Source organism: Phycodurus eques, chromosome 10 (assembly GCF_024500275.1).
Source record: "Phycodurus eques isolate BA_2022a chromosome 10, UOR_Pequ_1.1, whole genome shotgun sequence".
Taxonomy (NCBI): domain Eukaryota; kingdom Metazoa; phylum Chordata; class Actinopteri; order Syngnathiformes; family Syngnathidae; genus Phycodurus; species Phycodurus eques.
The window spans coordinates 882,659-896,873 of record NC_084534.1 but is presented as its reverse complement, the minus strand read 5'-3'; the positions used below and the strand labels follow the sequence as shown (position 1 = coordinate 896,873).

The following is a 14,215-nucleotide window of genomic DNA, read 5'->3' as shown; positions in this document are numbered from 1 at the left end:
AACATCGCGTGGACAGTGACCCCTGGAATGGCCGGGGGGGGGTCACACGCCTCAGCCTCCCTGGTAAGGTCTATTCAGGGGTGCTGGAGAGGAGGGTCCGTCAGGAAGTGGAATCTCAGATTCAGGAGGAGCAGTGTGGTCTTCGTCCTGGCCGTGGAACAGTGGACCAGCTCTATACCCTTGGCAGGGTCCTCGAGGGTGCATGGGTCTTCGCCCAACCAGTCTACATGTGTTTTGTGGACTTGGAGAAGGCGTTCGACCGTGTCCCTCGGGGGGTCCTGTGGGGGGTGTTTCGGGAGTATGGGGTACCGAACTCTCTGATACGGTCTATTCGGTCCCTGTATGACCAGTGTCAGAGTTTGGTCCGACTTGCCGGCAGTAAGTCAGACTCGTTTCCAGTGAGGGTGGGACTCCGCCAAGGCTGCCCTTTGTCACCGATTCTGTTCATAACTTTTATGGACAGAATTTCTAGGCGCAGCCTAGGCATAGGGGTGTCCGGTTTGGTGGCCTCAGTATTGCATTTTTGCTTTCTGCAGATGATGTGGTTCTGTTGGCTTAATCAAGCCGTGATCTCCAACTCTCACTGGAGCAGTTCACAGCAGAGTGTGAAGCGGCTGGGATGAGAATCAGCACCTCTAAATATGAGACCATGGTCCTCGGTCGGAAAAGGGTGGAGTGCCCTCTCCAGGTCGGGTATGAGATCCTTCCCCAAGTGGAGGACTTCAAATATCTTGGGGTCTTCTTCACAAGTGAGGGAACAATGGAACGCGATATCGACAGGCGGATCGGTGCAGCGTCTGCAGTGATGCGGACTTTGTATCGGTCCGTTGTGGTGAAGAAGGTCTCTCTTCATCAATCTACGTTCACAGCTCGTGACCGAAAGAACAAGATCCCGGATACAAGCGGGCGAAATGAGTTTCCTCCGCAGGGTGTCCAGGCTCTCCCTTAGAGATGGGGTGAGAAGCTCGTTCATCCGGGAGGGGCTCAGAGTAGAGCCGCTGCTCCTCCGCATTCAGAGGAGACAGAGGAGGTGGCTCGGGCATCTGTTTAGCTGCACGTCCCACCAGGAGGAGACCCCTGGGACACCACAGGACACGCTGGAGAGAATGTGTCGCTCAGCTCTCCTGGGAACGCTTCAGGATTCCCTCGGAAGAACTGGAGGACGTGGCTGTGGAGAGGGAAGTCTGGGCTTTCCTGCTGAAGCTACTGCTCCCGCAGCCCGCTCTCAGCTAAGCGGGAGACAATGGATGGATGGATGGATAAGAGTAGAGAAGTTATTTTGTTAACATAGCCAGGGTTATTATTATTATTACTATGTTAGTTAATGTCCTTTCACCATCGTTCCTGTCATACTGAGTTGCATGGTTTTCTTTGCACATTAATGACAAAAGTCCTGTTTTTGTTTGAATTCCTCATTTTAAAAAACACCATGTTTTTGAGGTTGTAGGGTGAAAGCTGCAGCTGGCTAATAGTCTGGACAGAGTGGGTGGAAACAAAAGGGAAATAAAATATATAAAAACATATTTTGAGGGAAATTGCCCGTCAGGAACAATGAAGGGGGGCGAACAATGAAGTGGTTAAAAAATTAACCGGTGAACTATTTATCGAAGTCGAATCTCAGATTCAGGAGGAGCTGTGTGGTTTTCATCCTGGCTGTGGAGCAGTGGACCAGCTCTACACCCTCGCCAGGGTCCTCGAGGGTGCATGGGACTTTGCCCAACCGGTCTACATGTGTTTTGTGGACTTGGAGAAGGCGTTCAACCGTGTCCCTCAGGCAGTCCTGTGGGGAGTGCTTCGGGAGTATGGAGTACCGAACCCCCTGATACGGGCTGTTCGGTCCCTGTAAGACCGGAGTCAGTTTGGTCCGCATATCTGTCAGTAAGTGTGACTCATTTCCGGTGAGGGTTGGACTCCGCCAAGGCTGCCCTTTGTCACTGATTCTGTTCATAACTTTTACGGACAGAATTTCATGGCGCAGCCGAGGCATAGAGGGGGTCCGGTTTGGTGGTCTCAGTATTGCATCTCTGCTTTTTGCAGATGATGTGGTTCTGTTTGCTTCATAAAGCAGTGATCTCCAACTCTCACTGGAGCAGTTCGCAGCTGAGTGTGAAGCGGCTGGGATGAGAATCAGCACCTACAAATCTGAGACCGTGGTCCTCAGTCCGAAAAGGGTGGTGTGCCCTCTACAGGTCAGGGATGAGATCCTGCCCCAAGTGGAGGAGTTCAAGTATTTTACGCAGAAACTCTCATATTTTGAACTGCAGGATTCCACTTTCCTCGAGATCGTGCATACTTGGCGACTTGAGCATAATCGATCTCCATAATAACATAAATCACTGGCTTAATCTCATCATAGAGTATATTGCGTTAGAAAAAACAGCAGCGGAATGAAAAAAATAAATTACAGAGCCTTTCCAAAAATTCAGAATATCATGTAAAAGTTTATTTCCATAAATCCATTCAAAAAGTTAAACTTTCATAGATTACAGATTCAGGGCCCACAATTTCAACAATTTCCAGTATGTATGTTTAGTTTTACATAATTTGGGTTTCCAGCTCATAAAACCCACAAAATCAGAATCCAAAAAAAAAATAAAAAATCAGCCCAAATATTGGAGGCCATAAATGTTTTAAACTGAGTGTCACACACTATCAATTACTAAACTCAAAGCACCTTCACAGGTTCCCCTAGTGTCAATTTACTTCAGTTTGGTTCAATTGTCTCAGTTGGGTTCAATATGGGGAAGACTGCAGACTTGACAACTATCCAGAAGACCATCATTGATAACCCTCCATAGGATGGGTAAGCCACAAACGTCCATAGCGAAGTAGGCTGGCTGTTCACAGAGTGCTGTGTCCCAACATATTAATGGAAAGTCTAGTGGATGGACAAAATGTGGCAGGAGAAGATGCACCAGCAAAAGAGATGAGGGCTTCAGCGGATTGATGATTTCAGCGGATTATCAAACAGAGATGATGCAATAATCTATCAGAGATCCAGAAAAAGTGGAATGAGGCGGGAGTCACAGCTTCAAAAACCACCACATTCAGATGCATGCAGGAGATGGGCTACAACTGTCGGGTTCCACGGTTCAAGCCACTTCTGAGCGTGAGCCAACGTATGAAGAGTCTCAGCTGGGCCAAGGAGAAGGAGGACTGGACTGTTGGCCTGTGGTCCAAGGACCTCTTTTCCGATGAAAGTGCGCCTTTCATTGGGAATCTAGATCCAAGGGTTTGGAGGAAGTCGGGTGAAGAACAGAACCCAACCTGCTTGCGATCCAGTGTGAAGTAGCCACAGTCAGTCATGATTTGGAGTTCAACATCCAGTGCAGGTGTTAGTAAACTCTGCTTTCTTAAATCCAAGGTCATCGCAACAGTCTACCAGAATGTTTTAGGGGACTTCATGATTAATTCTACTGAGGATCTGTATGGAGATGCAGATTTCATCTTCCAGCAGCCCCTGCCCATACCGCTAGAAGCACCAAAACCTGCTTTGATGCCAATGCCATCACAGTGCTTGACTGGCCAGCCAACTCGACGGATCTAAACCCCCTTGATAATCTATGGGGTATTATCAAGAAGAAAATGAGGGGCACTGATACACGGGGTAGGGCCAATGACTGGCAGTCGGGGACCTGGCAGTCATAGTAACAGGGCGGGAGGTGGGTTTTCACTAGCTTCATGTCAGCGCTCCTGAGTCATCATTCCTTTGCCGGGTGCCCCAATCCGCCCTCCTTTCCAACAAACAAGGGACGTCTTGCCCTCGGGCTGGGCAGGGGACTGGCTGCATTGTGGGTCCTGTGGGGTGGGGGGGGCATTGGGTTCCTGCGGCCTCCTCCGAGTGGCCGGTTGTCGTGGCGCCTCGGTGGGGCCGGTGGACCGCCCTGATTCCCTCGGTGTGGGACATGTCTGCTGGGCCCGATCCCGCCTCTTGATTCATTGGGTGGGGTCCTCAGCCTCCGCGGTGCAGGCACAGCAATTACGGGACACTTCTGCCAGTCATTGTGCATGCGAAACTGTGTCAATTCACTTGCATGAGTCATCAGACATACACACCTGGGACCTTTTCGCTGGGTTTGGGGCCACTCACTCATTGCGACAAATAACTCATGACTGAGAAATGCTAGGGTGTCCCCTCACTCACTCTCTGGTCCTATAGAGGTTTATAATTTATATAGCCACTCCCACCACACTTCAGTTGTACAGCCGGGTTCACAACCCTTGTCCTGCATGCTTCCTCTCCTGTCCAGTCTTATCTTGTTCTGTCCTTCCCTCACAGGGTGTAAACACTACTGCCCCATACAACACTCATCTAAGGTGTCATTGCTCTCGATAAATTATTTACTTTCCTCCACTTGTTTACAGTAAGTGCATTGTATTTTGTTGTCTTCTTTTCTCACTCCCCTTTAGAAACCTTGTTCTGTTCTGATTCTGATTGACTCGGATTCTCAATAAATAGCCATTATAATACCAAGAAACGACAGCGGCAGCTTAAAAACTCCACTGTGAAACAGTACAACTGTTCCGGCATAAAAGGGATAAAGATCCTCCATTCTGCTTGACCGAATGGACAAAAAAAGTATTTGTGATACTGTGAGACGTTTGTGAATTTTATCCCAATTCAGTGGGATGGAACATTGCTATGGTGAAGTTTGAGCTAAATGTTAAGCTATTTCTTTCTGTCATTGGCTCTTACATTGGTTTGAACACCAAAATAAACGCCAAAAACCATCAGTGCAAAAGTGCAAACAACCGTTTACTTTGTTTGCTGCCTCAATGTTGGCATAAACGTATTTTATTGTTTCACTCACCCAACTGACAGAGTTGACTTCACTGAATCTCCGTGCGGTGTAGTCTGAGGCCCAGAGTGCGCCAGACGCTTCACATCGTGAAAGCCTCCTTTGCAGGATATAATCTTATTCCAAGTGTTGCACTGAGGCGACTGGTCATTAATTTTAACAAAGTTAAGATACACTTTTGTTCGCCGCCGTTGGCCACAAGCATGTGTTCGTGGGCATTCTTCGTTGGTTTTCGCCACTTCTTCATTGTTTTTTGGCACTTGTTCGGCGGGGCCGGCGGACGAGGCATCGAAACTGTGAACCGAATTTTTTTAATTTGAATGATTCCGGGAAAACCGGAACATTAGTCCCGGTTCCAATCGGTTCTTGATGCCCAACCCTATCGATGATCCCCTTTTACCATAGGAAAAATTTTAAAAACATTGATCAAATCGAGCGTCTCGATATTTCGCCCAGTACGAAGTAACGCTTAATGTCTTTGTCATTAAAGTGCTAAAAAACACACGCATCCATATAAAGTCTGCTGTGCATAAATTCAGTGTTATTTTCCTAGTATTGATACAATCGATTCACTACGTTTTAAAACGATTTAAATCGATATATTTACGTCCGGAAGGCTAACTTGCCGAGCAGCCATCGATCCAGATGGATAGTAGGAATATAAAACAATACATTGATATAATGAATGAATCCTTACACCACTAATAAGCATTAAGGATTGCAAGATAGGCTGCTTGATTCATGTAGTCCCATAACAATAACCTCCCAGTCACTTTCCTTCATATAAATGTAGGTTTTGTCTTTCCAACCTGGCAAATTGCTATTGAACATAAAGGCTGCTTCTTCAAGCGATTAATAACCTGTTTACCTATTATGAGTCACTGTTGACTCAATCGTAACTAACAATGGCTTGACAGAGTTACTGTAATCTGACTACTTTTCTGAATGCAGTAACACATTACATTATTTGTTGCTCAAAATGGCAGCCATTTTGTAAAGCATTACCGGCATCACCGGTGCTGAATGGGCTGCTCGATTGCGCACTGATCGTGGCCTGCAGCCATACTACTATGAGAGCGCCAAATCCAGTCTGATCTTAGAAAGTACCCCTGCTCTAAACCATCCCACAAAAACATGAACCAGCCCCAACTCGTACTTACCTTTCATCCTGTGAATTCTTTGAGCGCTTGTGCTTCAGCTCGCGGGGTGCAGTGCGCACCTTCTTGGGCTTAGAGTCACCATATTCCTCATCTATAGAAAAACAACATATGTGTTCTAATCTCAACATCCATATAAATGGGTCTAACCAGCCATCCATTCGTCTATATCGCTTATTCTCGCTTGAGCTGGAGCCTATCCCAGCTGACTTTGGGCGAGAGGCTTAGTTAGGGCTGGGCAATTATATGATCGAGAGCAAAGATGGTGATAAATTTCCCGTCAATCTCGGTGATCAGACGTATGTATTTCCTCGATCTAACATGGCGGGAGTTGCTGTTGCACGGACCACGTGGCCTGTCTCTATACCAGTGATGGAGGCCGCTCAGTGAGTTTTCAATGTCGGTTCTGTGGCAGTGTCTCCAAAGCGACATGGAACAATGCTATTAACTAGCTGATGAGCAAAGTATGCCGGCGTCCTCAGAAATGGGTAACACTGTACACATTTGAAGAATATTGAAGAAGAAGAATTGAGCCGTCACCTTAACGTGGTGGAGGGGTTTGTTTGTCCCACTGATCCTAGGAGCTAAGTTGTACGTAAGTTGAGCTAAGGGTCACCCATGGCAAACAGGTCCTAGGTGAGGGACCAGACAAAGCATGACTCCAAAAAACCCTACGATGATTAAAACAAATTGATGTCGGTTTCCCTTGCCCGGATGCGGGTCACCGCGGCACCCCTTTGGAGCTAGGCCTGGAGGTGGGGCTCGAAGGAGAGCGCCTGGTGGGCGAGCCTGCACCCATGAGGCTCGGACGGCACAGCCCGAAAGGGTAACGTGGGTCCCCCTTTCCATGTGCTCACCACCTGTGGGAGGGGCCATAGGGGTCAGGTGCAGTGTGAGTTGGGCAGTGGCCGAAGGCGAAGACCTTGGCGATCCGATCCCCTGCTACAGAAGCTGGCTCGAGGGACGTGGAATATCACCTCTCGGGTAGGGAAGGAGCCCGAGCTGGTGAGTGAGGTTGAGAAGTTCCGACTAGATATAGTCTGGCTCGCCGCCACACACGGCTTGGCTCTGGTACTAGTCCTCTTGAGAGGGGTTAGACTCTCTTCCACTCTGGAGTTGCCCACTGTGAGGGGCGTCGAGCAGGTGTGGATATACTTATTGCCCCCCTTGCTCTGTACATTGGGGTTCACCCCGGTGGACGAGAGGTTAGCCTCCCTCTGCCTTCGGGTGGTGGGGCTGGGCCTGACTGTTGTTTGTGCCTCTGCACCAAACAGCAGTTCAGAGTACCCACCATTTTCAGACTCTTTGGAGGGGGGGAGGGGGGTGCTGGAGAGCGCTCCAGCTGGGGACTCCATCGTTCTGCTGGGGGACTTCGATGCTCCTGGAAGGGCGTGATTGGGAGGAAACGCCCCGCCGATCAGAATCTGAGTGGTGTTGAGTTATCACGGATTGTCCAGAATGAACACCATGTTCAAGCATAAGGGTGTCCACACGTGAACTTGGCACCAGGACACCCTAGGCCGCAGTTCGATGATACACTTTGTGGTCGTGTCATCGGACGCATGTCTTGGACACTCGGGTGAAGAGAGAGGAGGAGCTGTCAACTGATCACCACATGGTGGTGAGTAGGCTCCGATGGTGGGGGAAGATGCCGGTCCGACCTGGCAGGCCCAAACGTAATGTGAGGGTCTGCTTGGAATGTCTGGCAGAATACCCTGTCAGAAGGAGTTTCGACTCCCACCTCCGGCAGAACTTGACTCACGTCTCGGGGGAGGCGGGGGACATTGAGTCCGAGTGGACCATGTTCCGGGCCGCCATTGCCGAGGGAGCCGACCAGAGCTGTGGCCGTATGGTAGTCGGTGCCTGTCGTGGCGGCAATCCCGAACCTGTTGGTGGACATTAGCAGTGAGTGATGCAGTCAAGCTGAAGGAGTCCTATTGGGCCTTTTTGGCCTGTGGGACTCCTGAGGCAGCTGATGGGTACCGGCTGGCCAAGCAGAATGCAGCTTTGGTGGTCGCTGAGGTGAGGCCATGGAGAACAACTTGTGGACAGCTTCGAGGAAATTCTGGTCCACCATCCAGCGTCTCAGGAGGGGGAAGCAGTGCACCATCAACACTGTGTATAGTGAGGATGGCCTCAACTCGGGACGTTTTGAGTCGGTGGGGAGAATACTTTGAAGACCTCCTCAATTCTCAGAGGGGGCATCTTGTTTATTTTGTATCTTGTACCTCAAAAATAACTCAGGACTACAAAATAGTGCAGTTATATTTTTCTACATTTCTTGAACTGTTGGGTGAAAATTCTCCTAATATTTTTCTATATATAATTTATTTGCCTTATTTGCTTAGTACGCTAATATGTTGGAGTTACTGTTTGTGAACAAAAGGTGTTAATAAAATGTTGAACTCGCTTCTTTAGTTTTCAGTCCAGATGCTTTAAAACGGGCTATTTAAAAAAGTTTTTCAAGAAGTGGAATTATGACGATAGAGATTGGACAATATGAAAAAATTTATCATGACTATTATTTTGCCTGATCGCCCAGCCCTCGGCAGAATACACCCTGGAGTGGTCGCCAGTCATTCACAGGGCACATAATGCCCCTCGAAATTTCGGCCCATACCAGCTTACTGGTGGATATTTTTTAACAAACTTGTTAGCCAATCACAGATGAAATGAAAAGGTTGGGAGACATGTTGAGAAAAAAAATAAATCAAGTTACTGTTTTACTCTAATATGAAGACATTTTTGACAAGGCATTCTATAGGCGATATCACACAAACACCTTTCCCAAAAAGGAAAGAACAAAGAACAAAATTTCTCCAGAACCCATTATTCCATTTTTCAAAATTCTTCGTTGCATGCGTTGTACTCAGGTTGAAGAAGCCATTCCTATCACACTCAGCAGTTTGAGATACTGTCATTTTTGGTAAATCTTGTCACATTGTTACTAAAAGTCGTCTTTAAGGCATGGTGTTTGGAGAAAATTTAAAGGACCCATACCATTGTAATCAATCCACCACGAGAACGCAGCATTTCCTCACTCCACGGCTCTCTTTATCCAGCCTATCTCATCTGCCCCTAGGCATGTCACGATAATTACTATATCCACTTATCGTTGGATACATAAAAATGGACAAGAGCCATGCCGGACTCGAGAAATTCTTGTTGTGATGACCCGGCGTGCAGCTCACACAGCGTAGATCACACAACAGAGACACTGAAGGAAAAAGTTAACGGTTTATTATGCTGGCTAGCCTGCAAGCTAAGGAGCAGCTCGACCGTGTCTATGTCCTCAGTGCCTTGCTCTGTGTTGTTGCGTGTGTTAATCCCCACATAAAACACGCACACGGGAAAGTTAACAGTTTATTAACTATAACAGCAGCGGACACGTCTCCAGCACCTTCGGCGGACACCCCCACACAGTCCTGCAGCGCCCCCCTTTATATTGCATGATTTCAGAGCCATTTTTTTATTATAATTTTTTTTAATTCATGCAAATTTGGCAAGTCTTCTCGATGGTGTGTCAAATTTACAAGACAATTTTTGCCCATTTTAGTGGGTTGATGACATTCTATACCTCTGTGCCAAATGTTTCACATTTTAGTGCGATTTTTTTTGTGAACAGAGCCAGCGTCTGTTTTATGCACACTATTTTTTATTTGTGTAAAATATTTATTGTTCTACATTTCAATGCCAATGTTCAATATTTTTGAGAATTTAAAGTTAATTGTTCTTAAAAAGGATTTAGTTGAATTATTATGGGCGTATCCTAAACACTTATCAGAGCTAGGTGAATGGCGATATATTTTGTGGGGACAATATAAAAATATCTATCGTGCCATTTGTCTTCTCAAAATTTATGCTGTAGGGCTGACAAGTTCTTAATTCAAGCAAGTGGATTCGAAAAAGCTGCTGATGATGCCCCGAAGAACCATTTTTTTCAATTTGTAAAGCTCAAAGGACACACACACTTGCCTACCTTGAATGTGGCAGCACGCTTACGCCACCTCAACAAGGGGGGAAGACGGATGCATAACGCAAATTTTAAGGTTTACAGTAAAAACCTTTTACTGAGCAGGCAGCAGCTCAAAACCAAGATTGAACAGTTTATTCCTCGTAACTCGACAAAAAGCGCGTGGACTGCTAACAAAGGTGATCGCTCATTAGTCAAAAGTCAGTCGGAGCTCATGGCTTTGCTGCGAGCAGGCGACAAAATGCACCATGCCAAGCAACAGACTGTTGAAAACTGGGCGAGATGCCACACGGGACTTCATTTTATCTTCAAAGAGGGTGCCGTAGACGAGATGCATTATTCCCTTTGTCGCCAGCACCCAAACCAAACAAAATATTGCCAAAATTAGTCGCCAAAGTTTTGTGGGTGTTGCAGCCAGCGAGCTAAAGGAAGCTAATGTTGACAAGCACAACTGCGCTGAGGCACAGGAGACAGTCGATAGTGAATATAAATCCTGCAACATTATCCGAAATCTCTAAAACTTCTCCAATTGGACGGCCATTGAGCCATGCCAAACAGCGAGAACGATCGGGTAAGTAAATTAAATCACTGTAGTGTTGTATAATGGTGGCTATATTATGTGTACAGCACAAGGCGGCGGGATATATGACGCCATCAGGGTGCGTAGAGTCTCGAAGATAGAGAACCAGTAGATTAGCCTCCAGGTATTATTTATTTTCTTACTTGGGGGAGATAACCACGAAAAATAGTGTCACCTGAATAGAAAGCCAAATTATAAATCTGCATGTTAAATAATATTTTTTAAAAATCATCCGTGTGGATTTTAAACATGATTCTGGATTGCTTTTGCACTCAATAAAATGTAATTGATTCAAGTTAATTTATTTTAAAAACAATCTAATTCCTTATAATTTATAAGATATATTTAGATATATATATATATATATATATTAGATATATATATATATATATACAAAATATTTGAATTTAGTGAACCCTAATTTCTAATGTTCTTTGGGCTTGTTTCTTAAATTTTTTATACTTGGAGTGTGTGGGCTTTTCATTTCAGTAAATACATTAGAAATGGTAAGCATAATCGAAAAAATACTACTAACCACAGGAAAAACAAATTTTTATAGACATGATCAGCAAACAGACTGTTTGATTTATCTAATTTCTTTGGCTCGTTATATAAATTTAGGGTAGAAAAGCATATCACTAGACAGTGAGCAGGGTCCGACATTACGATGGCCGGGGCCAATATGCCGCTGTTTTGGGCCATCTCATACATACAGACACTGGCCCGCTCAGACCAGTACAAATTTCAAAGTCACCGAAGAAAATGTTCACCCACCGAAAATGGCCCAAAACTGACAGTGCGGGATGAACCGAACGCCAGGTTAAGGCACCCGATGCAGATGCTCATCAGACCCCAGAAAAGGTGTTGGTCAATACAGGCAGCAGGATGGTAGCCATGGAAGTCGGAACCCACCAAGGAGTGTGTAACGACCCACCTGCTGAATCAACTACCCCTGAAAATGGATGGGGCTTGAACGTCGGCCCTTCACCCAGCCGTCGCCGGCAGCCTGTACGACAAAAGGAGCCACGCCGCGAAGAGAAGGAGGGCCGCCGCGGTGTGCACGCAAGCCTCGGGTGCGCGTCCGTGTGGAGCTGCAGCGGGTGCAGATCTTGGTGGTAGTAGCAAATGTTCAAATGAGTGCTCTGAAGCCCAAAGTGGAGAAGGGTTCCAAGTGAACAACAGTTGAACATGGGTCTGTCGCTCAGTCAGAGGTCCGGGCTTGGTGTCGAAGCTCCGGGCTGAGTGTCGGAGCGCCGGGCAAGAATTTAAAGCTCCGGACTGGATGTCAGCGATCCAGGCTGGGTGTCCGAGCTGCATGCTGGGTGTCAAACCTCCAGGCTGCAGATGCTAGGTTGAACTCATGAATTCTCAGTAAAAAAAAAAATAAGAATAATAATAATAATGGATAAATTGAAATACAGGTCCCAGCTCCATGCTGGTTGTCAGAGCTCCGCTCCGGGCTGGACGGCAGCACTCCAGGCTGGACGTCCGAGCTCCATGCTGGGTGTCAAATCTCCGTGCTGGAAGTAAGAGCTCCAGGCTGGAAAAGCTCATGTCTGGAAGTAAGAGCTCCGGGCTGGGTGTCCGAGCTCCATGCTGAGTATCCGAGATCCAAGGCTGCAGATGCCAGGTCGAATCCATAAATTCTTAGTGGGGAAAAAAAGAAGAGAAATTTGAAAAAATAATATAAATACAAGGATGGATGTCCCAGCTCCAAGTTGGATGTCAGAGCTCCCGGCTGGATGTTTCAGCTCTAGCGCCTATTATTAGCCTCCGGAGGGTCAGTTACGAATAACCCAACTGTAATACCCATTCAAACGAATAGTTTCCACCAGGGAAGTGATGTGGGTGCAGTACCGAATTTGGTCATTGGAGGCACCCTAGTAGGTAAGTGCGAGAGTCATAAGGTTTCCCCAGGAGTTGCAATGTACCTTGCACACTTTTGTAGGGACCCAAGTGAAAAGTCGGGAAGCGCCAGCGCAAACTGGCGGCACTTTGCCTTCATGTCATCCAACCGATGTGAGGGTCCAAGCGGACCCTTTGGCTTGCTTGTACCGTGCACCACGCGAGTTCTTTTTGACAGCAGGGCGTTGTCCAAATGAAGGCTGAGAAGGAGCCACCCTGAGCGGGCATGCGAGTGCGAGGCATGGCCCCTGCCTGCCGGATGAAAATTATTGTCAAAATAAGAAGCAGACTTCCATCCAGCTGCTATGGACTTCTCTCGCCAGCAGAGAGGCACTCTGGTGGCGGCATGGGAGAGCGTGGCATGACCCCCATCAGCCGGATATACAGACTCGCACACATCCACGCATACTCCACACACAACCAAACAGCCCTTGGAGGGTCCCCGCCGGTTGGCCAGGCACCAGTGTCCGGGCGGACGGTCCTCCAGCCTGCGGGTTCGCATCCCCTGCGTCCGAAGATGTATGACGCTCCCCGGCGAGACCAAGATGCACCGTCTCCCTCCTCACAGCAATCCTCCTCCGGAGCCTGCAGCCCCTACCGCCGTCTGCTGTTAACCCCCACCAGCCCGCAGTGGGCCTCCCTGCGAGCACATGCTTTGCCTAGCCTGCTTCGGACGGACGAGCGCGGGCTTTCGGTCCGCCGCTACTTCTCTACCCGCTTCGGTTACAGCGACCGTGCGGTCGACCAGCCGGTCAGGCATGCAGGCATGGACCCCTCCCCGACCTGTGCCTCCACCTACCCCCCCACCACTGAGGCTAGCTGGTTGATCCTGCCAGTAGCATATGCTTGTCTCAAATATTAAGCCATGCAAGTCAAAGGACACACGGCCTTGTACAGTGAAACTGCAAATGTCTCATTAATTCAGTTATGGTTCCTTTGATCGCTCCACCGTTACTTGGATAACTGTGGCAATTCTAAGCTAATACATGCAAACAATCAACAACCTCCGGGGACATGTGAATTTATCAGACCCAAAACCGGTGCGGTGTGCACACCTCACAGCTGTTCCGCTGCCCTCATACATGTGCTGTACTATTCTAACATACTTTTCTGCCACTCCAGACTTCCGCATGCAGTACCACAGTTCCTCTCTGCGTACTCTGTCATAGGCTGTCTCTATATCTACAAAGACAATGCTAGCTCCTTCTGACCGTCTCTGTACTTTTCCATCAACATCAAGGAAACTAATGCATCTGTGGTACTAGGCATGAAACCATACTGTCAATACTGACATACTGACAAATACATCTGTCCCGAGGTCTCGCCTCCAGTACTTTCTCATAACTTCATTGTGTATTCCTGTATAGTTCCCACAGCTCTGCATAATCACCCTTGTTCTTAAAAATGGTCACCATCACACTTTTCCTCCATTCCTCAGGAATTCCTTCTCACCCACGAGAATTTTGTTGAAGCTGGTCAAAAACTCCACAGCCACCTCTCCGAGATACTTTCATACCTTCTCAGGTATGTCATCAGGACCAACTGCATTTCCATTCTTCATCCTCTTTAGTGCCTTTCTAACTTCCCCCTTTCTGGTCCACCAGACTTGCCTCATCGACTCTGCTCTCTCATTTTCCTCATTCATGAAATCCTCAAAGTATTCTTTCCATTTATCCATCTCACTACTGGCACCAGTCAACACATTTCCATCTCTATCCTTAATCACCCTGACCTGCTGCACATCCTTCCCATCTCTATCCCTCTGTCTGGCCTACCTGTATAGACGCTTTTCTCTTTCTTT

At 47.4% G+C, this 14,215-nt stretch overlaps 1 protein-coding gene across 2 annotated transcripts in view; it reads right to left on the bottom strand.

The window, feature by feature from the left end:
- The window catches only part of nucks1a (nuclear casein kinase and cyclin-dependent kinase substrate 1a), a 74,397-nt gene that overhangs the window by 37,671 nt on the left and 22,511 nt on the right, over nucleotides 1–14,215 (bottom strand). The window contains exon 3 of one of the 2 annotated variants that reach the window (XM_061688483.1): nucleotides 5,960–6,050. The exons of the other annotated variant lie outside the window; for it this stretch is intronic. Coding sequence (XP_061544467.1) covers nucleotides 5,960–6,050 — 91 coding nt within the window. The remainder of the gene's footprint in view (nucleotides 1–5,959; nucleotides 6,051–14,215) is intronic. 2 annotated transcript variants of the gene reach the window in all.